Source organism: Typopeltis vanoorti, chromosome 16, assembly GCF_054136105.1.
Source record: "Typopeltis vanoorti isolate ZY-2024b chromosome 16, IOZ_Tvanoo_1.0, whole genome shotgun sequence".
In the NCBI taxonomy this organism is placed as follows: Eukaryota; Metazoa; Arthropoda; class Arachnida; order Uropygi; family Thelyphonidae; genus Typopeltis; species Typopeltis vanoorti.
The window spans coordinates 40,450,888-40,478,552 of record NC_143564.1 but is presented as its reverse complement, the minus strand read 5'-3'; the positions used below and the strand labels follow the sequence as shown (position 1 = coordinate 40,478,552).

General features: G+C 34.7%; 1 protein-coding gene across 6 annotated transcripts in view; it reads left to right on the top strand.

The window, feature by feature from the left end:
* The window catches only part of Tmem131 (Transmembrane protein 131), a 704,637-nt gene that overhangs the window by 620,098 nt on the left and 56,874 nt on the right, over positions 1-27,665 (top strand). For all 6 annotated transcript variants that reach the window (XM_090406393.1, XM_090406392.1, XM_090406391.1 and 3 more), the window contains 2 exons: positions 7,337-7,470; positions 22,081-22,341. In XM_090406393.1, the coding sequence (XP_090262519.1) occupies positions 7,337-7,470; positions 22,081-22,341 (395 nt within the window). The remainder of the gene's footprint in view (positions 1-7,336; positions 7,471-22,080; positions 22,342-27,665) is intronic.

Genomic DNA, 27,665 nt, shown 5'->3' with positions numbered 1-27,665 from the left:
AAAATTTACATCAAGGAATTAAACTTTCTTCTACAGTAAACTTAAGCACTCTCCTGTTTGCCGACAACCAAATAATAATTACAAATTCTGAAGATAAACTACAGAAAGCTATTTTAGATCTAAATGAGATATCCAAAGATTATGGTATGATAATATCAACAGAAAAATCAAAAACTATGGCCTTTAAAGGACAAGATCCAGCAAGATCAAAAATATTAATAGATAACAAGATCTTAGAACAGGTGAATTCATTTAATTACCTAGGATGTATTATTATTATTATTATTACGGGTATCTCCATGGAGTCAGTAGACTCATCGCAGGAGACCCAAACTAGCAAAACAATATCTGTCATATCTCTTCTTGAATTCATTTACAGACGAAGAGCTCACAACTAAGTCAGGCAATGAATTCCACTCATTCACCACCCTCCAGGCAAAAAACCTTGTTCTGACACCTTTGTTAACCACACTCTTCTTTAACTTCCAGAGATGACCTCTTGTTCTTCCATCACTATCACACAGCTGAAACATTTCCCCTGCATCAGTCCTATAAAAACCTTTCAGTAATTTAAATGTTTCTATCATATCCCCTCTTCTTCGCCTATCAACCAATCTCTGCAATTCACAAGCTCTCAATCTATCAATCTAGGGGGCATTTTTTATATCACTTACCAACTTGGTCACTCTTCTCTGAACCCTCTCCACAGCCGCCTCATCTCCAAGGAATCCAGGTGACCAGACCTGAGCACAGTAATCCAAATGTGGAAGTATCAATGCTTTATAAAGGGGAATAATAACCTCTTTATCTCTGGATGTCAGTGTGTTCCTCAACAACCAAGTAATCCTATGTGCAATCTTGGACACCTTAGCAGTGTGTCCTCTGAACTTCATCTCCCTATCTACCAACACCCCAAAGTCCCTAGCCTCATCAATCTCTTGGAGTACCTTTCCATCAATGTAGTACACAGCTGGTAATCTTTTAATCCCAAAATGCATGACTTTACACTTTTCCACATTGAACTGACATCCATTATCTTTTGCTCATTTTACCAGCTTATTTAAATCATCCTGCAAACTTTCAACATCAGCTTGATTTTTTATTGTGCTACACAACTTTGCATCATCAGCAAACAACTGAATATCTCCCTTTAAGCCATTTCCTATATCATTTATATACAAATTAAACAACATTGGCCCAAGCATGTATGATCACATATGAAAATGAAAAAGATATAAATGTAAAAATTGCAAAATATTTAAAAATAACAGGTGTAATTAACTCTATATTTAAACCAAACCTAGTTCAAAAACAAACCAGACTAAAAGTATACAATACATTAGCCCTACCGGTCTTAATGTATGGAAGCGAAATCTGGACAATAAGACAAACAAAGATTAACAAAAGCAGAAATGAAGTTTATGAGAAAAACTGCAAAGTATACCCAATTTGATCACAAAAGAAATTAAGAAATTAATGAAAGAATTAAACCAAGAACCAGTAATAGAAAAAATACAAAGATAAATGGATGGAACACGTTCAAAGAATGAAAACAGAAAGATTACCAAAACGAGCCTTAAAGTACAAGCCATTACGAAAAAGAAAAACGTCCTCTTAAACGATTCAACGATGACTTCTAAGGCCGGAACAGGCCATGCTAGGCCTAAATCCTTGATATGCATGATGATGATGATCATTATATGGGTGCTCCTTGGAATCAAGGCATTGTGGGAGATGCACTGTCCATTAACACAATACCTATCCTTAAACCCATCCACTGTTGGGCCACTCACAACCACCTCTGGCAATCCATTCCACTCATTCACCACTCTTCAAGTAAACAACAAAGTCCAGAGTACCCTTACTAACCACACTCTTACACAATTTCCAAGTGTTGCCCCTTGTTTTCCCTCCTACTTCCCATGTATTGAAAAACTTTCTTCTTTGTCAATCTTATAGTATCCCTTTAGTAACTTATAAGTTTCTGTCACATCCCTTCTCCTCTGCCTGTCAGCTAAACTCTGCGATCCACACACCCTCAATTTATCCTCATATGGAACATTCCACAGAACTGTCACCAGCTTGGTCACTTGTCTCTGAATCCTTTCCACCACCTGTTAATCCCCAAGAAACACAGATGACCAAATCTGTGCATGGTGGTGTATATACAAATAATAAAATGGTGTGTCACTGTAAAATAGGGGGGTTTTAATTGTAATTGTAAATGTGTTATATTGGCTATGTTTATTATATAATTTAATTTCTTTCCTTGTCGGGCTGTGCCATTGTAAAATTTATACTACTCGCAAAGTTTTGTCTATTCTCATTAATCCTTAACTTTCCTTTCTTTTTTTGTTCACTAAGCTCTCCTATCTTAACGTTTTATTCTCTCCTTTGTTTCTTACCCTTGCCTTTGATCTTACACTCGCTTAGCTGCCTATTTTTATTCAACTATCACTGGCTATACGATTTGCAGCACACTTATTCTCTCTCCCAGACCCTTCTTCTAGCCAAAATTTATTTTTATTAATGACTGCACCAGTATAGAAAAATTAATATTGTCTAAGAATAATAAGAGTAAGAATAAAGGAGGTCTCAACAAAATTCTCTATATAGCAAGTCATGGGGTCTCAACAAATCTCTCTTTGGGAAGTCGTGGCTATTCTAAACATAATCATGCATGTAGGTACGATTTTTTTTTGAGATAGTGCATTGGCAAATGATCAAATCAATTTGTTACTTAAACAAAACATTTTATTTTAACTTAACATGAAATTACAACACAGTGAAATGACTAACCCTCTTAACATGTTTAACCTCAGCAAAATTATTGCATCATTGAAGTACATGTATTTTTATGTTTACTTAATATTCACACTCATCTTAGCACTATGGAACACACATTCCTCACAATAGGACGAGAACAATTATCCCCTGTAACTTAACTAACTTTCAGGAAATATTATTCCTTGCACCAGCAAGTCATATACACTAATTTTACCTTGTTACTACACAATACTTTACAAAACTATACCACCTATCTTTTGTAACACTTACAAGTCTGCTTATATAAGTTATAAGGAAAATATTAACGTTATCATTTTTTTTACTCGCAGTTTTTCTCTAAGCTTAGTCCTTTTTCATGAGCTATACCTCAGTCAGGATATCTTGAATTCTCTCCGTTATACAGGACGTGTTCTTGACTCAAACATTTCTATACTCCATTTCTTTTATTCCACCATTGGCTAATCTGTTGTCCTGACATCAAGCCCATTGTGGGAATTCATGGCCAGCTATATGATGGGACGTACATTTTCGGTCGCTCCTTGGAAGCCTCCCAGAATTCTTTAGAGGAATTGCCGATGAAAACAGCTCCAATGATGGGTGCTAAACCCCTGGTTGCATATTCCATGTCATTGCTTCTTCTTGCTTCCTCCACTCGGTGATTGGGAACCGAAACAGCAACAGGTCCACTTCTTTTCTACCCCCTCTCAGGTAGCCCGTGGTGGCGGAAGCAGCAGTGTCATAATCCTTCTCCTCTTTTCCTTGTTTGTTTTTTTCTTTTCAGCCCCCTTTTATACTCTCCCTGTTCTTTGTTCTTAAACTTCAAATGTCCATAATTATCCGGCGGTGTGATGACGTCACTGTGGTTTTCATGCTGTAGGTCGTACCTTAAGCGATTAATTTATTCGCAAGTTGTTGCAAACTTTTTGGGTTCGCTATTTTTGTACCTTACTAACAATGTTAATATCACGTATCACTAATTTCAAGCATAATATTTTAAACATGAATGATTTAACATAATTTCCAATATAGTTAATTTACATTCAGGCAAAGGAATCTTGCATCAATTTTTTCTACGTTATTTTGGCCCAAAAAACCATGCAAATTCCAGTTTGATAAATTTATTTATCGAACTTGATTTAAATTAATTAAATTAAATTTTATTTTAATTTAATTAATTAAATTAAATTAAAATAATTTAATTAATTTATCGCACAAAATTTTACATCACCATATTATTAAAATAATGTGGATCAAAAATAGTCTGTTTCGATCATGCCCTTTTAAAAAAAATTTGAGTATGAATCCTGTCTAGAATGTGATGAGCCTTTATCAGGATCCTTGTGTCCAAGACGGGATTCAAACACCAGCCAACCTACCTTCAACCTAGGCAGTTGAAGATGAGTCAGCCAGTCTTATGCAGAGATGGTGATTTTCTCTCTCAGAAACTCCTCCAAATCATGCAAACCAACCAGAATATGCTATTGACAGCCATAATACACTATGCAAATAGAATTAACTCCCCTGTCAAAGCATTTATCTGGTTTCAAGGAAGCCATAGCCATTACTGGCCATTGAGCCTAACATTCAATGGAAATGAGATATAGATATTTGAAACTTAATTACAAATCCTTACTATATTTTCATAATTTTTATGTTTATTATAAAGTAAAAATCAGGTTACTCATTCCCTCTGTTTGGCCTGAACCTAGATGTTCTTCCTCTTATTTCTCTTCCACCATTTTTTAACATGCTATCTGGTATACTTGTATAAATCTTACCTGGAATACTCAGTTGCAAACTTCATCTAATTTTCACGTAGTTTTCTTTCCCTTTTATCAGTAGTGTCGCATGCCCATTTAGGTTGGGTGTGCTGTTGTGTGGTTTATGCAACCCACGCTGTAAAATTTGCATTGGTGTGACCGTATGATTGCATTTTTATTGGTGTATGAAAGTTTTGAGAGTGCATGGTACATCACTGCTCATCTTAATTGGTTCAATGCAATTGTTTGTAGGATAGCTTTGAATACTTTAATTTATCAATTGATATAATTTTAAATATGGAAAGCATACGGTCAAATGAACAATGGCTATGCTTCACATGCGCCATTATGTTAGAAGTGCAAATGGTTTATGCTTCGTGGTGAGATTAGATTATCATTGGCAAATACTAGAATGAGACACTTATAATTTGAATTTTGATACGATTTTTAAATACAGCCATATAATACACACAGAAATCAGAAAAGTAATCTTTTTTTTTTTTTTTTTTTTGCGGGTTGAACCAAAGAAAGGCTAAAATAACTCATTTTACTCACTTATTTATAGACAAGTTCCAACCTCATTCGACTACAATCATAAAATCCATGAAAGCTCTGGTAGAAAAAGGGGCATTCAGTAGATAACTTTATTACAATAACTTAACCAGTAACTTTTCTATTTCTCGTGTTTAATTTTCTTTCCTTGTAAATTTGTAACCCAGTATTAGTAACGACTAATTTCATGTCCTGAATGAGAATCCAGCAGATACCATTATTATTAGCTTTGCTCTTTTTTCCCCCAAACTTCTATATGTTTAGTATTCATTTCTTACTGTTTATGCCTCTAACAAGGACCAGGTTTTCCTGTCAGCAGTCCTCTTTGTTGATTCAAAAAAAAAAAAAATCCTCTACTGCTTGCTGTCTAGTATCTTCTCTCTTCTCTGAGACTGTTGCACAAATATGGTCACTTTCCCTCTTTTGAAACTGTTCACATCAAGTTATCTTTGTTTGTTTGTCAGATGATCCATATCGGTGAAGTAATTTATTTCTATCTGTTTTTTTTTATGCTGGTCTGTTTGACCAAGTGATTAACTTATCTTCTTTCCATCGAACAGGCTGTGAGTTCAAATCCACTATGGACATGGGTGTTTGTGATTGTCTGTAGGTGAGGGATGAATTTCATTGCACATTTTTAAATTTAATAAAAATGGGGAAAAAAAATCTTTAGCACACCCATGATACTGATGTACTTAATATAGGTTTACAACCTTTTGTGGATGTGTGATAGTCACAAAAAAAAAAAAAAAAAAGCTAATAATAAAAATTTAGTGATTAATACATAAATTTCTTTCATCATCATCATTGCACTTTATTTTGTACCCTAGAGTATTAAATAGGGAAATATATATATATACAGAAGTAATGATATAACTATAACAGCTCTTGGTAATAAAGTCTCAATGAAGCTGAACAAAATTGTTCTTTGTTTCACGTTGGTGTGTGTGTGTATGTCTCATCTTCAGAAAAGAAGCTGATTTATGTACCACCGAAACTGCTTTCTTGGTCTCCTTGTTTCTACTGTTTCCATTTTGTTGGTCTACAGAAAACATGAGTTTTTCTGTAGACCAAGTTCTAAGTTGATGTTCCAATTATCTCAGTTGACTTTTCTGACTCATTTCTAATAGAGGCCTTTGCTGGCTTACTTCAATATTGACAACATTGTTGATATGGTCTTGTACATATATCTTAATATTGATTGAAGGCATGTTGTCCCAAACCTATTAATGATATTAATTGTGCTTTGAGTAACAATGTTCCATGTCTAGGAACCATGTAACATTGCCTGACTGGTGATTTTGTAGAGATGAATTTTGGTGTTTGTGGTGATGATTTTGAATTTCCAGGTATTAGTTGATGCTTTTATGAAACTGCAAACCTATGTACTTTCTTTTTACTATATCAACTAAGAGCATCAGTATAGGAACCAAGGTATTAAAGTCCCAAACCTATTGATGATGTTAATTGTGCTTTGAGTAGCAATGCTCTTTGACAATCTGGCTGTTTATTATATGTACTTTTATTTTATTTTTTGGAACTCTGTTTCAGTTGCTGCTGACCATTAACTCAATTAATGCTGCATTTTTGCACAAATTATCTAGGTAATTTTGGAGAATCTGAATGTCAGTCAGTCAGCACATCATTTGCAAAGCAGAGACTTCTAATATCAGTTTGTTTGGCATGAATCTTAGTTAATAGAACTAAGCTGTTTAGACAAATATACAAAAAAATAGATGCAATGATAGTTCAGTAGCTTCAAAGTCCTCAACACACTGTTCTGAACTAAATAGTTTTTTCTTATCACTGTAACCTTTTTTTTTTTCCTGTAAACATAACTGGAAAAAATTTGTCACAATGAGTTTCTCATTTGAATAAACAAATGTTGATAATTTATAGTTCTTAAGCTTTGAATTGATTGCAGTTTACAACATTGTAAATGAGAAATGTATAATCAAAATAAAAGAGCTATAGTGTGAGAGTAAATATACTCTAACAACTATTTATTTACTCTTGACCATTTAATTGCTGTCTTAGACTTTCTTTATTAAAGTTTGTTTATAATTCCAAAATATAAGCATCATAGATTATTAGTTCAATGAGAATTTTAAATATTTCATTTATGAAATGATACAAGTGCAAAAGTTGATGTTATTCTATTGTTGTCACTATTACTATCTTATTATCCCATGTTTTTTTTTCTGTTGTAATTCTGTATATACATTTTATTCTTTTAGTACTTTAGAGTTACCTTATAAACCTAAGCCAGTAATTTTATCACATGAAAAAGAAGATAGAATTCATTCTGATGATTTGAGAGCTTCGCTGAATCTTAAAAACTCGAAACGACCAGCTATTACAAAACCAAAAGGTCAGTTTAGTATTATATGTATTACATAAGGTAGAATGTCATGTTCTTTAATGAATTAAGGTTGTGACAAGGAAATAATTTGCGCCAACTAGCAGTTGTTGTGCTGAACACAGACTTAAATGATATACAGTATTTATGTTGAAATTTTTTTCCACTTGGTTAGACTATAATAAATTTAGTTCAATCCTTTATCCAAGTGTAAGCCAAGGTCTGGGTAGTGGCACTTCCCTTAATGCATAGAATTATACATGTCTGCAAGGAGATGTGCTTTGCATCATGGGAGATAATAAGACAAGTAGTGATGAGAGTTTGGTCCACCTTTACCACAAGTTGTCTCAGTCCTGAAGATTCTTCAGGTGCAAACTTTGTTTGCTTACACTTGGTTAAAGGATTAAATTAAATTTATTATACAATATTTATCTGATTTCACAAGTGACCAATTTCCAGTGTAAAGAGTGCATCATTGTTCATATGATCATTGTTCATATGTAGTAGTTGACGCTGATATTAGCTCATTCAGTAAACTGTACCAAACTTTGGCCTCTTTATTCATGAAACTATCATTGTTCTCACATCACAAACTCTCAGCACCAAATAAATATTTACACCAGTACTATGAAAGCTTGTCCCACCCACAGCACCTTAACATGGGTGTAGCAAGAACATTTTGATAAGTGTCTCAAAAACTTGAAATTGTATCCATTAAAGGAGGCATGTGCTGCTCAGTTGTAATTCTTATGGTGTGGATACAATTAAATATTTTTGGTGCTCTGCCTTGTTATATATTTATTATGCTTTTTGAGAATGATTTCAGTGTGGTGTTGTGAGTAAATGCAAGTGTTGTGCTTGTAAATCTTTTGTCTTTTTTCTATGCAAGAGTTGTCAACATTCCTCTACATAAAAAAGATTGGCAAACTCATATTTTCTTTGACCTCTGATGTAATCCATTTATTATTCCAATTATATCATCATCAAATTCTTGACATTTATTGTCATGGAGTGTACAGGATATACATATTATGATAATATTACATGAAAAAGTTACTCACTACTAACATTCTATCGACAGATTTTCCTCCAAGTTCATCTGTTATCTGTCAAAACACTAATATTATCAGATCTTATATTTTAGTCTAAGGCACTTTTTAATGTATCAGTCGACCTAGATCTTGGTCTTCTCTAGGTTGTTTTCTTACCATCTTGCAAAGAACACTTTTTTTGCTAATCTTTCCTCTCCCATTCTGCTTAAGTGACCACACCACCTGAGATTAGTTCTGCTAGCACATTCCTGAATGCGAACAATGTCAGGTTCTTTCCTAATATCCTCGTTTTTAATATGAATTTGCCATTGATGTCATCTGTTCATGCCCCTAATCTTTCTCAGGATTCTCATATCTGTAGTCTCTAGTCTTTGGTCAAGTGTTTTACTTCTAATCCAGCTCTAAGATCCATAAGTTAAAATTGGTTTGAACACTGTCTTGTATACAGCTGATTTAGTGTTTTGACTAATTTCTCTCTTATTCCACATAAATTTATTCAGTTGACTTCCTACCATACCAGCTTTGTTGATTCTGTTATCTTGACCTAGATCTTGGTCTTCTCTAGGTTGTTTTCTTACCATCTTGCAAAGAACACTTTTTTTGCTAATCTTTCCTCTCCCATTCTGCTTAAGTGACCACACCACCTGAGATTAGTTTTGCTAGCACATTCCTGAATGCGAACAATGTCAGGTTCTTTCCTAATATCCTCGTTTTTAATATGAATTTGCCATTGATGTCATCTGTTCATGCCCCTAATCTTTCTCAGGATTCTCATATCTGTAGTCTCTAGTCTTTGGTCAAGTGTTTTACTTCTAATCCAGCTCTAAGATCCATAAGTTAAAATTGGTTTGAACACTGTCTTGTATACAGCTGATTTAGTGTTTTGACTAATTTCTCTCTTATTCCACATAAATTTATTCAGTTGACTTCCTACCATACCAGCTTTGTTGATTCTGTTATCTATTTCCATATTTAATTTACCATCTTCACTAAAAATTGTGCCTAAGTAGCTGAAATGTTTTACTTGTTCTATAGGTTCTCCATTCACATTGCAGTTGATATTTTCAATGCTTCTTCCTATTTTCATTGTCTTGTTATTGCTGACCTTCATACCATATCTATCACAACAGTATTTCAATTTAGTCAGGGTATCTTGCAGACTTGTAGCAGATTTAATTATAAGTATAACATCATCTGCATAAAGCAAAGAGATGATTAACATCTCCAATTTTGATATCAGGTTTAATACCACCTTCCTTCATAATGCAATCCATATAGGTAATGAATAACAGTGGGGATAATGTACATCCTTGTCTGACACCCGATTTAGCATTAAACCATCTTCCTGTACGTCCTTCATTTCTAACTGGAATCTGGAATTCGTCCCTCTGTCCAGACCTTCGAACTATGCAGTGCAGCCACTGTAAGACTTTTATATCTCCATACTTGAGCATTTCTGGTCGAATATCTACTCCTGCTGCCTTTCCACATTTCAAGCCTTTGATGGCTTTTTCTACTTCAAGTATGGATATGTATTCCTGACTGCATTCCTGTAGAGTGTTTTTTTTATCACTGTGCTATCACTGCTTGTTTCATTTAGCAGCTTTTCAAAGTAATTACTCCATACTTCAAGAATATCTTTTTCTCCAGTTTTCATGTCAGCTTTATCATCTTTAATTCCTTTTACTGCACTTTTTCCTCCATTTCTGAGCTTCTTCAAGAACCTCCAGAATATCTTACCACCTTGATATTTATTTTCTATGTTCTTACCAAAGTCTTCCCATGACTTTTGTTTAGCTAGTTTTACATAGTGTATTAGCTTTCTTACATTTATCTGTGTATTCTCTAAGAGCACAAGCTGACTTATTCACCAGAAACTTTCGATATGCTTTCTTCTTTAATTTCCTGCGTCCACCATGGAGTTGATTTTTCTATCCTTGCAGACAACCTCACCACATGCTTCTCTCTGGCAGAATCGATCAATGTTTTCTTCAGGAATCCACTGAATCTGCAAAGATTTAGTTCCTGTTCTCAAACTCTTTCATGTTTTCTGAATGATGTTTTTTATTTTAGTCTACAGTTCACATCTGAGAGCTGCTCAACTTTTATTTGCTTTAAAACTTTCTTACATGTTCTTCTTTTCAATATGAAATTCAATTTTATTCTGCTTAAGACTAAATAGTGATCACTTCCAATTTCAAATCCTCTCTACACTCTGGTGTCCTGCTCCAGGGTAAAAACATCACTATCAATAATAACATAGTCAATGAGACTTTTATTATTCCTTGCCTCTCCTCTTCATGTGAATTTGTGCACATTTTTATGTTGGAACATTGTGTGTAATCACCAGTCCATGTCCTGAGCAGAAATCCAACAGGTATTTGCCATTATTATTAGCTTTGCTCCTTTCTCCAGATTTTCCCAAACATTTTTGTATGTCTGATAATCATTTCCTACTCTGCTATTTAGATCCCCAACAAGAACCAATTTTTCATTGTGTCAGTTGCTTTCTCTAAAGCCTCAAAAAATTCCTCCACTTCTACTTAGTAGAATCTTCTGTGAGACCATAGGCACAAATAAGTCATTGTCCAGTTCCCCATTCTGATATTTGCCCACATCACTCTTCTTGAAATTGCCTGCCATTCAAGAAGATTAGCCTCGTGTTGAATATCATGGCTGCTCTTTCTTTTCCTTGATTGTTGTTGCCTGAATATAACATTTTGTATTTATTACTCAGAAAGATCTCACTAGTTTTTGTCTTTTTTGTTTCATCACCCCTATTATGTCGATCTTGTATTTATCTAATTCCTTAGCTAGCTCCATTTCTTTGCCATTCAGGCTTCTTATGTTGATAGTACCGATCTTGAACACTGGTGATGTTGAGTTGCTGTGTTTTAGGATTTGTTCCAGTAGCTGACTGTTCGTGTAAATAACTGGGGCCTTGTTTAACCGAGCAACGTCCCAGCTGGCACGAAATTCTGTCATGTTGTACCATCATTTTATTGTGGTTTAAGCCAATAAGTTCGTTCAGTATCCAGGTATATACCTACCTGGGTGCACCACGAGAAGGTGAGGATTGGACATTAGGTCAGAAGCCCTGGTCAGTTCTCCGCATTCCTTTAAAGGCTATGTGGAGATCTTCTCTTAGTTATACAACTTTGACCCTTAAACCCCATTTTGGATAGAGTTCTATCCAAAATGGGGTGCTCTACTTTAAACCACATCTCATTAATATAACATCCAAATTAAAAACATGTAATACATACTGCAAAAATCTGCAGAGCAACTTGGAGTGGCTCAGCAGCAACACTTTGCTGCACCGCTCTTAGTCTCATTTACTTTGCAGCTGAATACTGCTCACCTGTATGGCTGAACAATGCCCGTGTTTTCTTGGTCAATGGTGCTCAGCTTTACACCACTATGTATCTCATATTTGGAACTGTGAAATGAACCTCAACCTATTGGCTCCCAGTGCTAATTTACATCTTACTTCCATTCAAGTAGAAGAATGCAGATCCAAGATTCTTCTTCTTGAATATAGCAAAATCATGAAAATCCAAGATCTCCCAATCCACAAAGACATCCCTCTCCTAGAAATAAATAGGCTGAAGTCAAGGCACCCTCCAATCTTTACAATTTTGCAGAGACAAATTTTGACACGAAGAAGAAGAGGAGAGAATCCTGTCATAATACTTCAACAGGGGACTTCCATGAATTAGTGGACCCAACCCAGATTCCTTCAGGTTTTGACCTTCCACAGAAAACTTGGTCTACCTCTAATAGAATTCGCACCAGTCATGGCAGATGTGCAGACCACCTTTACAAATGGGGCATGATTGCATCACCCAGGTGTAACTGTGGATCACCCTGACAGACAATGTCATATCACACTAGAATGTGCTCAATATGCATACCATGGAAACCTGTTGGATTTCATCCATGCCACACTAAGTGCATTTGATTGGATAAGTAACATCGACATATTGTTGTACTCTGTTCCTGAGTGTCTTCTTTATGACTATTTTATATCATGTTTAAGTATTTTGCCTATTTTATACTCAATGTTTATATATACTAAAGGTTATTGTAATGCAACTTTTCATGTGTGAGCCATATGCTAAATAAAATAATACAACAGTTATTCGTTTTATTCAGGTAATCCTGCAAACTTGTCCTGGATTTATTTAGAAGTATAATGTAACATGCGTAAAGTAGAGAACTGAGTTAACATCTCCAATTTTGATATCAGGTTTAACACCACTTTTCTTTATACAGTAAAACCTCGATATAATGGACTAATTCAGGCGAGGGGTGTCCATTATATAATAAACTAGATTTTCCGAATGGGTATGTTAAAAAATTGAAAAATTAGCTAATTTACATGTTTTTACTTATGTGAAACTTTTGTATGACTTCTAACTTTTGATTTAACATTAAATTAACTCTTTTCCGCTTGTCCATATTTTAAGGTTAGGGTTACAAAGATGTGTTTTACCATTCATACATATCTAATTTTAAATTTATATTGAATAGGTCTATAAAATGCATACATACATAAACCATTCACCGCGAGTAAACAAATGCACACTACTGGACATGGCTTAGCGCACGTTGGAACATTGGCCAGCACTTGTTAAAACTGCTGCAAAAAGTCACGCAACACGACAAAAGAATCAATTACAGCACGATTGTTGTGATCATATGCTAATCATTCGCCGAACATGTTTTATGAGTGGTGACTCATTTATGTCGGCTAAATCACCACAGTGTTTTTCCAACATATGATAGCCTATTCACCAAAATTTGTTAAAAATAACAGAAAATTACTAACAAAAAATAACCTGTTTAATTTAATTATAAGCAAATCTTGGTTAAAAGCATTTTAAAATTAACAGGGTGTTAATTTTCACTTGATATACAGACCAGAAATTATGTCCATAAAATCAATGGTTTACTGTAATGTGATTAATATAGATGATAGATAACAGTGGGGATAATGTACGTTATTGTCTCACACCTGATTTAACATCAAATCATCTTCCTGTACCTCATTCATTTCTTACTACTGACTTACAACTCAAATATAGACTACGTATTGCTTGATATAACATCCCACTTACACCATATAACTGTAGTGTTTTGATGGCTTTTTTCATAGCACCTTTACGTATGTCTTTTCCAGATCTACAAAACTTAAATAATACATCTCTTTTTTATATTCCCAAGATTTCTCCATTATTTGTCTTAAAGTGAAAATTTGATTCTAACACCTATTTTGCCTGAATCCAGCTTGTTCTTCTCTGAGCTTCTCTAACACAAATTTTTCTTAGCCATTTCTCAAGTATACTTGCATAAATCTTATCAGGAGCACTCAGTGGCGAAATTCCTCTGTGATACTATATTTAGTGTTATTTCCCTTTTTATAGATGGGTACTATGAGAGCACTACTTCAATCATCTAGATTTCGACCCTCTGAGCAAGCCTTCTCAATTATGCAGTTTATTCATTCTAAAACTTTTATTCATCCATATTTGAGCAGTTCTGGTTGAATATCATCTACTCAAGCTGCCTTTACACATTTCAGGCTGTTGCTGGTGTTATCTGCTTCAAGTATTGATACATAATCCTGATTACATTCTTGTTAACTGTTTTCCCACCATGCTATCATTGCTTGTTTCATTTAGCAGTCTTTGAAACTAATTATTCCAGATATTTAGAATATCTTCATTTTTCGTGCTCTCTTTATCTTTTCTGGTTCCTTTTACAGCACTCTTTCCTCCATTTCTAAGCTTTTTCAATAGTTTCCAGAATATTTTGCCACTTACCTGATATTTATTTTCTGTGTTCTTGACCAAGTTTTCCCATGATTTTTGTTTAACTAGTTTTACACAGTGCTTTGCTTTCTTACATTTTTATCTATACAGGTAGTCCTCGACTTACGATGGCCAAAAATTATTATTAAAAATTCTCTAATTTAACTTTGCTGCCAGCATATACATAAATATATCACATTGCATTTGTATACGCATCACAGTATTTGACAATTTTAGGAAACAACAAGAAGATAAATACGGCTAGCATACATTTAACACTAGTAAAGGCTGGGTTTATCGATTCAAAACCTGATTTAACTTACATAACATACAAATAACGGGAGAAGCTGCTAGTTCCGATTTTGAAACTGCCGAAATTTTCAAGAAAAATCTGAAAGAGATGATAAAAGATGAAAGCTATTTGCTAGAGCAGATTTTTAATGTAGATGAAACTGGACTGTTCTGGAAAAGAATGCCAGAACGAACTTACATTCACAGAGAAGCTACATCGCCGCCTGGTTTTAAGGCATTTAAAGACAGGATTACGCTTCTTCTTGGAGGAAATGCTGCTGGTTTTAAATTAAAATGATTTCTTGTTTGCCATTCACAAAACCCCAGAGCTTTGAAAAACATTGACAAGAATAAGCTGCTGGTTCACTACAGGAGTAATCCTAAGGCATGGATGATAATTGTTTTATTCGAAGACTGGTTCTTAAATTGTTTTATTCCAGAAGTACGTGCCTTTTAAAATTCTATTGCTGCTTGACAATGCTCCAGGACATCCTCTTCACATTGGCGATTAGAATGAAAATATAAATGTGATGTATCTACTGCCCAATACAACAGCTGTGATTCAACCCTGTGGATCATGGTTCGATTATTACATTCAATACATATTATTCAAGACATATCTGAAAACTACATTTTCTCAATCAGTAACAGCAATGGGCAACGATGCTATAACATTATGCTATTTTTGGAAAAATTATAATATTAACCAACGTATCCAGAACATTGGAACTTCAAGGAAGTATCGGAACAATGTATGTGAGGAATTTGGAAGAAGTTACTACTGCAGGAGATGCTCAAAGAGTACAATGAGCATGGTATGTTAGAACAAATTGGTGAAGAAATCGTTGAAATTGCAAGGAAACTGGATCTAGAAATCAATATTACTGATATAGAAGAATTAGCAGATCAAGAAGAAGATGAACTGACTGATCAAGACTTAATTTTCCAAAACGAAAGAGTTGTAGAAGAAGAAAGGAATAATGAGGAAGATGAAGAAGAGAAATCGTTAAAAAATTTACTGTAAAAGGATTAGCTGAAGTATTTTCCAAACTAAATCAAAGGACTTCAGCTACTCAAAAATATGGATCAAGATACTGATCGCTTCGCCGTCGAAAAGCAGATTCGAGAAGCAGTCAGATGTTATCGCGAAATATACGAAAAAGAAAATAAAAACCCAAAAGACAAGATTAACCAATTTTCAGATTAAAAAAGCTACTCCCAATCGCGAGAAATAACCATATCGTCCAAATGAGTGACAGTTACTCACCTGTTTAATTAAAGACACTGTTAATAAGTTTTTGGTTTATGTTAACTAATATTTAAAGGAATTTCAAATTAAAGTAAATGCACCATTTCTGATATGTGTTTATGTATTTTTTTCTTAAATTTTTTATTTATGTATTTATATGTATATGTGCTAATAAATAATTTATAAATGTTTATGTAAGTTTATATATTTTTAACTGCTTTAAGTTAAATAGAAACCTAATTTATGAAAATATAACAGAAATCAAACAAATCAAGAATTAAAAAAAGTCCTCAACTTACATCAGAATAGACTTGCGACGGAGATGTTGGAATGGAACCCGTCGTAAGTCGAGGACTACCTGTATTTTCTTGGCGCAAAAGTTGACTTACTTGCCAGGAACTTTCAATACGCTTTTTTCTTTTCCTTCATGGTCTCTTTAACCTCATGAGTCCACCATGGAGTTCTTATTTTTCTATCCTTGAAGGCAACCTAATGTTATGCCTCTCTGGCTGAATCAGTCATTCTATTCTTCATGGTTTACCACTGAATCTAAAAGGTTTGATTCTTGTTTTCAATCTCTCATTTTTTTCATGAGTAATGTTTGTGTATTTGAGTCTATATTTCACCTCTGAAAGCTGCCCAACTTTGACTTGTTTTAAAACTTTCTTACATACTCTTCTTTTCAATATAAAATTCAATTTTAACCTTCTCAAAACTAACTGGTGATCATTTCCAATTTCAAATCCTCTGTATTCTCTTGTGTCCTGAACCAGCTTGAAGGTAGAGAAGCTATCAACAATAACAAAATCAGTGAGAGTTGTATTTCTCACATCTTCTTCCATGTGAATTTGCACACATGGCGATATTGCAACTAGTCCATGTTCTGAACAGAAATCTAGCACATACTATCACTATTAGTTTTTCTCTTTTCTCCAAATTTTATCAAAACATTTGTATATGTCTTGATAAAATTTTTCTACTCTCCTGTTTAGATTGTCAACAAGGGCCAATTTTTCCATTTTTGTTGTGTCAGCTGCCTTCTCTAATGCATCATAAAATTCCTCCACCTCTTCCTTAATAGAACCTTCTGTAAGACAACATACACAATTAAGTCTCATTATTTTTTTAATATAAAAATCACGAAGACGAAAATAATGCTCCCGTTGTTAAGCATCTTCTTTCTGCTTCTTTGTTGGAGTTGAGAATGCTGATTCATGTTCTCTTTTTTCTGCAGAGAAGAATCTATCTAATATTGTTTGGCGCTGACGCTTTTCTTTGATATTTTTAAAATAACCCATCACATTGTCATCGAATAAGTTGATATTCCTGGTCACTAGCCTTATTAGGGTGCCATTTTTCCACAATAACTTGTGTTCTAACCCAAACAGAGAACAATTATTGAAGGTTGGCATTGGAAATGCATCCTTTGTCGTCCTTCTCTTCCATAAAAATTTCTTTTTCCACTTATTTTTTTTGTTGATCGTGAAGATATTGAAGTTCTTCTGTGCTGAGTTCGGTTTTATGATCATCTATTAACTCCTCTACATCCTCATCACTCACCTCTAATCCCATAGCTTTACCCAAAGACACAATTTCAGTTACAACAAACTCTTCTTCACAGCTTACTACTTCACTGACTGAAATACAATCTGGCCAGAGTTTTTTCCAAGCAGAAATCATTGTTTTAATAGAAACTTCTTTCCATGCCTTATCGACGATCCTTAAGCAATGAAGAATTTTGTAATGCTCTTTCCAAAATTCTTTTAAGAGTCAGTTCTGTGGCATTGGTTATTTCAAAGCACTTTGGAAACATAGCCTTAATATACAATTTTTTGAAGTTTGAAATCATTTGCTGGTCCATGGGTTGTATGATAGAAGTGGTATTGGGTGGCAAAAACTTTATCTTGATGAAACTAAATTCACCAACTAAATCCTCCTAAATTTGGGGGATGAGCAGGAGCATTGTCCATCACTAGAAGAGCTTTTAATGGTAAATTTTTTTCAGTAAGATAAACTTTTACAGTGGGAGCAAATTCTTGATAAATCCACTCAGCACAAACAACATGTTTTCGTGTTGGCCCTCCACATAACACCGAATTTGCTCTTTATGACATTATTCTTTTTAAAAACACATGGATTTTCAGAATGGTAAACGAGCAAAGGTTTTATCTTACAGTCTCCACTAGCATTACCACAAAGCAGCAAAGTAATCCTATCTTTCATAGGTTTATATCCCAGTGCCATCTTTTCTTCTTTTGTGATATAGGTCCTTTTGGGCATGTTTTTCAAAAAAGACCTGTTTTATCGCAATTAAAAACCTGTTGAGATACAAATCCCTCACTATCCATGTACTCCTTAAAGGTTTTTACAAATTGTTCGCTTCTTCTACATCTGCACTCGCAGCCTCTCCGTGCATGACAACACTATGAATCCCAGGTGTTTTTTAATATCAAACCAGCCTCTACTTCCTTTAAACTCCCCATTTTCAGTACTGGTCTCAGGTGTGTGTGTTTCTTAAGTTCACTATGCAGATGTTTGGCTTTCTCACAAATAATTCTCTCAGTAATAACATTATCACCATGTAATCGCTTCTTGTTTATCCACACTAAAAGGAGTTTTTCCATCTCTTCAATAACATGTGATCTCCTGGAGGTAAATGTTGTCACATCTTTAGCCACATTTGCTGCTTTTATTGCTTCCTTATTCTTAAGAATGCTACTGATCGTTGACTTTGACATTTTAAACATCATTGCCAGATCCGTGTACCGCTTTCGTGTTTCATGATAATTTATTTTTTTCATCTCAATTGTCAATACTACAACTTTTCTTTTAGGTTTTGTTCTTTCTACATTCTTGGATGCCATGGGCAATAAAAAAAATGCCAAAAACAGTTAAAAATTCTCTACACAAACGTAGCGCTCAATGACTAGGCTGTGCAAAATAAGAGACAGCGGACTGAGACAGGCACACTGCACAGGCACGGGGAAGTGAGTGAGCGAAATTAGTGGGGAGAAGCATACCTAATGCCATGCCGAAATTGTCTAACTCTATATGATTCTGAGTTCCTGGACTATAGTTCGAACTTAGAAATGCCGTTCGAAGTACGAGGCACCACTGTACTTTCTTTAAATGTCGATTTTCTCCAGTTCACCTTTCCTAATAGTGAAGTCATTATCCTTGGAGATTTAATGTTGGAACCTCTGTCAGTCAGTGTAGACAAATCCCTTTGGTTGGAAAGCCCTAGGTGTGATTTCCATTTATCAGTCCTTTTTGACAAAAGGTGAGTTAGCGAGTCTGATGTAGAGATGGAGGATTTTTATCCTGGAAACTTGCATTTTTCATCCCTCGGAACGAACAGACTGGTCATTTTGTCAGAAAGACCTGTCTGATTTGCATTTATGACAAGGGATCTTTATCAGGACATTTTGACTAAAGGTGAATTAGTCAGTGTCTCATTTGGAGGTGGAAGATTTTTTCCTCCTGGAAACTTGGGTTTTTTCATCCCTCAAAACGAGCAAATTGGCCTCTGACCATGCATATCTATAGATGTGGAATGCTTGGGGAATGATGGTAGTTCACACTGGTCCACCATTTGGAATGGTGGACCAGTGTGAACTACCATCTAGCAACATACTAGCAACAACAAGATTTTGATGTTCACTACTAGAACTGACTTTTCTTTTCCACCGTGCTCATCTAGTAGGTAAAGATACGAAGGAATTGACTATCTAGTGATCTTACACATGTTGGTTTACTTGTCTACCAGATAACCTTTACCCTTCTCTAAACACTCCAGATCTCTTCCTCGCTAGTGAACATTATCAATATACTGTCATGGATGTTGTTTATCTCCTCCAGGCAGTTCAGACCACATATTGTTCATTTCTTCTTAACACCTATATGGCCATTCTCAGCTGTATGCTGCCTAGCATTATAAAAATGCCAAGTGAGATGATCTTTATGACAATTTGGAATTTGGAATTTTATGCTTCATTTCCTTGGTTGGATTATTCTTTTCATTCTTCTGATCTAAACATTATTGAAACATTTTTATTAATTTGGAAACATTGATTCCCTATTCCATTTTTAAATTTTCATCCTTTATCCAAATCTTAGTTCTCCAAGAAAGTGTTCAAAGGCCTTATAAAGAAGAACTGGACATATCATGACATGCTTTCTCCATCTTTTCTTTTTATATCACCATTATCATCAATTTCCTGATATGAACTCTCAAAGGGATGTTCAGACTTCTTATGATAGCACTACATAATTAATTTTGCATTATTATTATTCTATCAACAATTTTCCTCCATATTAGTCTGTTACTTGTCAGCACTCCTGTATTGTTGTATCTAACATTTCATTTTTCTAAGATACTTTTGACTGAATCGATTCACCTAGACTTTGGTCTTCCTGTTTTTCTATGTTGTTGGAAGTTTTCCCACTTGGTTATGCTATAAATTAAAGATAAAATTATATACTTGGTTTTATCCTTTATCAAGTGCAAGCAAACAAAGTTTGCGCCTGAAGTATTTTCAGGACTGGGGCAACTTGTATTTAGAAGCTAATGCCTTCACATCACTTGCCTTAGTATCCCATAATGCAAAGCACATATCCTTGTGGATATGTATAATGCTATGCATTATGGGAAGGGTCACTACCCAGACCGGTTTCGACCTTTATTGAGGTCTCATTAGCGGGAGCCAGACCCAGAGGTGATACAGAGGAAAAACTTCCAACAACTTTCTTACTAATCCAGAGTATTTTAATAATAAGGTGTGTGACACCTTTCGGCTACTTGCATATGAAAATATTACTTCAAACTTTGTATCACCTCTGGGTCTGGCTCCCATTGATGAGACCTCAATAAAGGTCGAAACTGGTCTGGGTAGTGACCCTTCCCATAATGCTATGCATTATACATCTCCTCAAGGATATGTGCTTTGCATTATGGGATACTAAGGCAAGTGATGTGAAGTCATTAGTTTCTATATACAAGTTGCCACAGTCCTGAAAATACTTCAGGCTCAAATTTTGTTTGCTTACACTTGATTAAAGAATTAAACCAAGTATATAATTTCTTGGTATCTTTAATTTATAGTTTTTCTATGTTTTTTGTTACTAATGCATTACATTAGTAACATGGAGGACTAAGGTAATATAGGTTTTTACAACCTCTCATGAGTGATATTCACATAAAAAATTTTTACCCAACCAGAGGAGGAATTTCCTCTGATGTTGGTGGTATGACTAAAACTGGTAGTGATTTCATGGCTGTTTGGCTGGTTCGCATTGATGAGACCTCAATGAAGATCGAAACTAGTCTGGGTAGTGACCCTTCCCATAATGCATAGCATTATGGGAACAGGTCAGAATACACAATTGAGTTCTGCTACAGACTATACAGACTAAGATCATCTAAAGAGGACTGTGAATTGTATAGAGCGATAAATCTTATGGATACAAGGAGGACTTATTACATGTATGTCAACAGTTAGTAAAATAAAGCAGAGGGAGGAGAAATACAAGATGAGTTAAAGAGAATTTACAGTACAAAAGAGCATTTGATCTAGTCATAGGGAAGTCTGTCTATAAATGAAGTGACCATTCTTCCTCCAGTCAGTGATGCTAATTATGCAGTTTTTACTTCATAGGTGATAGGCATATAAGAATTTGACCATGAAGAACATACAAGTAACTATAAGTGATTATAATGAACTGCAAGGGCAGCTTTAAGCAGTGCCTTGCATGAGAAACTGTCAAATAGAGAAATAGTCAAAGGTCCAGCAAAAACTATCTCTTCCAGCCTTGAACTGCTTTTGAATCTCCAAATGTAGTTTCTTTTTCGCAGCCTTCTGGCTTTCTTTCTCTTCACTGATGTTTCCAATTACTGTGACTACAGTGTAAATAAGCTTAAACTTGTAAAGTTTTCAAATTCAATAATTTTGTCAACTCTAACTTAAACTAAATAAATAATTCATATAGTATTTTGTCTGAAAAAACAAGTTCTTGAATATTACTTTAGTATATAGAAACAAATAATTAATTTTTATCACATAATAAGCATGAAAATATAAAAAAAAATTCAAAAAACTTATGTCACCCTTGTAATTTTTTTTCTTTCATATAATTGGACATCACAGTATCTGTATACTTAATTGAAACGAAGTTGTTGTTAAGTATCAGATAACACAGTCTTTTTTTTTTATTTTAATAGATGATAATTTATCAAATATTACTCAGCCAACAGAAGCATTTTCTCTGCATAGTTTAGCAAGTGGTTCTTGGCCTATAACACAACATTCCTCATTAGAAAATCTTTTATCAAGTAACATTGTCAGCAGTAATAGTGGACATCCTTCTACATATTCTGCAGTGGTCAGCAGAGATACTTACAACCCAAAGGGAAAAAGTAAAAGTGCTATTTCAAGGGGTCATGGTGAAGCAAAAAAATCAGCAGATAATTCTAGGAGACCAGGTAAAAAATTATGCTTTTTCAAATTTCATTAGTATATCAAGAGATAATCAACTGAGAATATAATATATGTATATGTTATTTGGTAATTGTAATCTCTGACAAATTATCCAGAATAGTGATGCTTCATGTGAATATTAGCAGTATTATTATTTATTTTTCCCATGGCTGCACATTAATATCCTACTTGATGCTATACGGGAAAGCATTTGTTAGGTAAGAAAATTAGAAGTGAAGTATTATTAAGCAGAAGATTCACAAATCATGAACTCTTGACCACCTTTGTTTGCAGTTATATAGCCCAGTGGGAGGACACAATTAAATTCTGAAAGCCATTATATTTGGTGTGTGATTATGCCCATTGCACATAGCAACATGAATGGGCATAATCACATTGCCTCTTCTTCTTTCTTAATTTTATATATATATATATATATATATATATACATACACACATACACACACACACACACACTAATATTTGTAGTTCTCAGTCTCATGAATTGTCAGAAGTGCCATTTAAAGTTAGTTACCTCATCCATTAATTCAGATGCAGATAACACACATGATTCATCTTTCTTAAAGTCTTTTCTCTTTCCTTTGTAGCATTTTACTTATGGTTAAGTTTTTAAATTTGTTCATTATTTCTGTTTATCGTTTTATACCTTGCCTCGATAGTGCAGTTGGAATATTTTTTTGAGTGAAGGTGAGTTTGTGGGTTTGAAGATCTGCTTTGTACAAGACCTTACACATTAGTAAGGACATAAATTTATTGCCAGCATACTACTAAACTATATTAAACAAAAAATGTGTTATAAATTGCAGTACATTTTTGGCAAAATTTACAAATTTACAAAGGCCGTAGTTCATGAGAGACATTTCAGTGTGGAATATGTCCATCCTGAAAAGCAATGCAGCTCTCACAACGTCGTACCATGCTTATCACCAAGTGATTCAGGAGTTCTTGAGGCAAACTGGCCCATTCCTACTTCAGAGCAAGGATAAGGCCTTATCTGTTTTCTGAATGGGAATTTTCAGCAGCAATGTTCCCACTATAACATTCCAAACATGGTCTATGAGATTAAGATATGGCGAGCATGCTGGCTACTCAGTTCGATTAATATTCTCAGTCTCCAGAAGTACCTCCATTGATCGTGTGCAATGTGATGTGGCATTGTCACCCATAAAAAGAAATTCTTCGCCTACAGCACCATGGAACAATTGAACATGCCATTGAAGAACTCATTGCAATATCATTCACTAGTCATAGTCCCTTTTTCCAGCACTTGTAGCTCAGCTCGTCCATTAAGTATAATGCCTCCTCATGCCATGACCCCAACACTGCCATATCTATTCCTTTCAAGAGCATTCTTGTGATTGTAAGCAGTATCAATTTCATGCCAGATCAACTGCCATATAGAATCGGAGGAAAGACTAAAACGACTCATCTGTAAAGGGTACATTAGCCTATTGATGTCTTGTCCATTTTTTATTGATACCACTGGAAACATGCTCTACAATGAGCTGTAGATATAGGGATGCAGACAACAGGCCTACTTGTCACAGACATCTTGCCACAGTTCTTTCCACTCAAGATATCCATGTACCTGTGCTTGAATGGAGCTAACTTGCAAGCTGACCTGCAGTGGTGCGTTGATTACATCTTGCTGTTATAACCAAAAATCGGTCTTCTTGCTCCATGGTAGAGTGAGGGCAACCTCTTAGCAAACATCAGGAACACATTTCACTGATTTTAAATGCTGCACAGAGCCTGGATACATGCTATGTGAGATTCCATACTCTTTGGCAATATCAGTAATTCTTCAGTCTTCCTCAAGCTTTCCAATTATTATTCCTTGCATGAAATCACCTAGATGATGCTTTTGAGACAGTACAGGACATCCAAGTTTTCAATTTTATTCCTTCACAGAAAGAGCTTCCTTCAAACACAATTCGCTTAATGCAGCCTTTTGTCTTTTCTTCTGTTGAGTGCTACCACATGACCCCTTCACACACGATTTGAAAATTTGAATGTGTATCCATTTTCTACTCGAAATCATCAGTTATACAAATTGTCACAAGCTGTTTCGTCTGAATATGCAGTTGTAATCTTCAGAAATAGTGTTTGTCCTTAAGTTTTCGACACCAATGTAATTCTCGTGTACTGTCACTATCCACTAGGTTGGTAGCAGTACCCCACCATCTGTTTGATCTTGTTAGACTCCTCCTTACACTGCTTCAAACTTACTGCCACATGAACTGTTGTTATAATACGGCAACCATAGCTTACTACCTTAACTGGAATCAGATCATCCTTGTCCGGACAATTGATCACAGAGAAAATTCATCTAGGGGACTATTCATCACAGGAAAATTAATCGCATGAAAATTCATCACGGATATATGTGAAAAAAAAACACCCAAAATATTTCTCATAACAGAAATATTTTATATATTATTTAATATTTCAATTATAATTAGCTTTCTGAAAATTTTTATTCCCTATAAAGTTAATATATTACTATTCTTTTTACTACAAGCTCTGTAGATGGAATATTAATTGTTACAGAACTGGAACAGGATGGTCAGGGAGAAAGAGTACCATATTTAAGAATATTTATATCCAACTAATATTTATAGTTAACTATTTACATATTCCTATTAACAGTTACAATAATTATTAGGGAGAATAAAATATTTAAGAATATTTATTATTCTAACTAACCATTCAATATTTTTCTGTTCTGCACATTTAGAAATCCATCCAGGTGTGATATATATATTTTTTTATCTGAACTAATTCAGAAGGTGACATGTTTCAGTTATTGAATACATATGTATTTTGAAAATGACTCCACTTTTCTTGCATGTGAAAGACATGTTGTACGCTACACTTCTATCATTTACAGAGCTAGTTTAAGATCATAGGTTCACTTTTGAGTAATTGTAATAAAGAAAGTGATAATAAAATCACGTAAATCCTATCATCATTTTTAAAAGTAGCATAAGCTAAATTGCCATCTGTGAATGCAATACTAGTTCTTATCTTTTCCTCCAATACTAGTATTTTATAACACTAAGAAATTTTAAATTTTATATTTAGTCTTCTTTACTGAAAAAAAAAAATATATATATAGATAGATGCTCCTAAAGTGAAATATGTAATTAATTCTGTTGTGAAATGTTCAAAAATAAACTGTAATCAGAAATATCATGTCGTTAATAACCAACTGGATAGCATACCCGCTTCCACCAGTGAGCTGTGGATTCGAAAATCTCAATGTGCACGTGTTTGTAATTGTTTTTAGGTAAGAGATGAATTTCGTCATCTGATTTGAGACCACAGTTCTGCTTATTGGAGGCTTGAAGTGGCTTGAGTGGTTTCTATGTTTGGTCATGGAATTTGAGCAGGATTTCCTAACCAGGTTAAATTGAATTAAAATATTATGAAAATCTAATTAAATCTAAACAAATAATACATAAATACATAAAAAAAATTATATTTTGTGACATTTATCTTGCACTGCATTTACTTTTTATATATTAGTATCAATGCAATATCATTTCAATTTTCTAGCGAATAATGTTCTCAGCGAATAGTTCCCATGATTAATTTTCTCCGTAATGAATTGTCCGTGAACCCAGATCATCTAGTGTCATTAGCAGCACTCCTCTCTTATCTTGTGTCATTCCTAAAAAATCTGTACCTTTGCACTAACCAGTTATGACACCTGCCTCTTAGAACCATGTCTTTCTCAACAGTCTGTGGCCACCAAGGCAACAAATTCAAACCTGTTGTTTCTGATACTCTTAGCACTTGCTTGTATACAGACCATTGGCACACCCAGGGAGGGGGCCAAGAGTCCAACCCCCCCCCCCCGCAAAAAAAAAAAAAAACACTAGGAATATTCCCAAAAATCATTTTTTTTTTTTTTTTTTTAATTTATGTTGTGTCATGTCTTCTATTTCTATGCTACTTATGAATTAGCGGTCACATAAGGTGGGAATACCCTATAGCTCTCGGGAATCCTGGCCGCTGTGAACGCAAGGTGAATGAAGTAGTGCTTGAGCGCTACTTCGTTTGCCTGAGCCAGAGGAGATCACGGATATCATGTATTGGCGATCACTGCAGATGCTCAGTCATAGCTCATATGCAATGCGTAGTGTGTATTCTCAAATCGCCTACTCAACTTGGCCCCCCCCAAGATTAAATCTTGAGTGCGCCACTGATACAGACATTATAGTTCACTGTGTTATTTTATATGTATATATATATGTATGTGTGTGTATATATATATATATATATATATATTTTTTTTTTTTTTTTTTTTTTTTTTTTTTTTTGTATACTTGCCTCTACTCTACATTGACCCAGTTTGGACAACCTTCAGATCTTTTTCATATCTAATACTTCATTTATGTAGACATTCTTTTATATGTTTAATAAGTCCAAACCAGATAAGCACACAATCATGCTTTCATCCTAATTATCTCCTTGATTTAATATGTACAGAACATTAACACAGTTGCATTACTTAGTCTAATTCATAGATTTCACGATTCCTCCCATCAGTATCTAGTTTCCATGACTCTCCATATCATGTCTCACTATCAATAAATAATTTCTCCAAACTTCTTATACCAAACCTATTCACAAGTGCATGCTGTCCATCTTGTAAAGATTCATTCTTTCTCCAAACTTGCACCACACATCAAAAAACTTGAAACTCTTCCTTCTACACTGCCAGCATTTGAATCATTTATCATCTTAACCTTCCGTGTATAGAGGCTTAAGTGCTGTGAAGACATAATGTTGGAGGTTTAATGGATTTTTTACAACACTCAGAAAGGATTAAAAAGAATTTAATACTTCCTATATTTCGTCCTAGTCACTAGGACATCTACGGGGATTACAAAAATAACTAATGTAACATAACACAAATATCATACAATGCTAAGCCCAACCACGTGGGTGACACTAAAGTCCTATCTAGGTGGAGCGCCCTCTAAGGGCGGTTGTAGGTGGCCTGGAATATAAAGTAGGATCTCTGGTGATGAGTGTTTCCCAAATTTTCGGAAGCTTAATGCAATCGTATTTATTAAGATTTGGTTGATTTCTAAGAGCTGCTGCTGCTTCTAAGAATAGTCTCTCTTTCTTGAATTTGCTGTGATGGAGCATGGTGGTTTTCTTCCATGATACTCTGTGGGTGGTGTCCAAGACATGGTCAGCCAAGCCTGAATGACCATAGTTGTGTTTACAGATGTAAGACTTGTGTTCCTCTAGGCGGATGGATGCTGATCTGCCTGTCTGTCCAAAGTACGCCAGC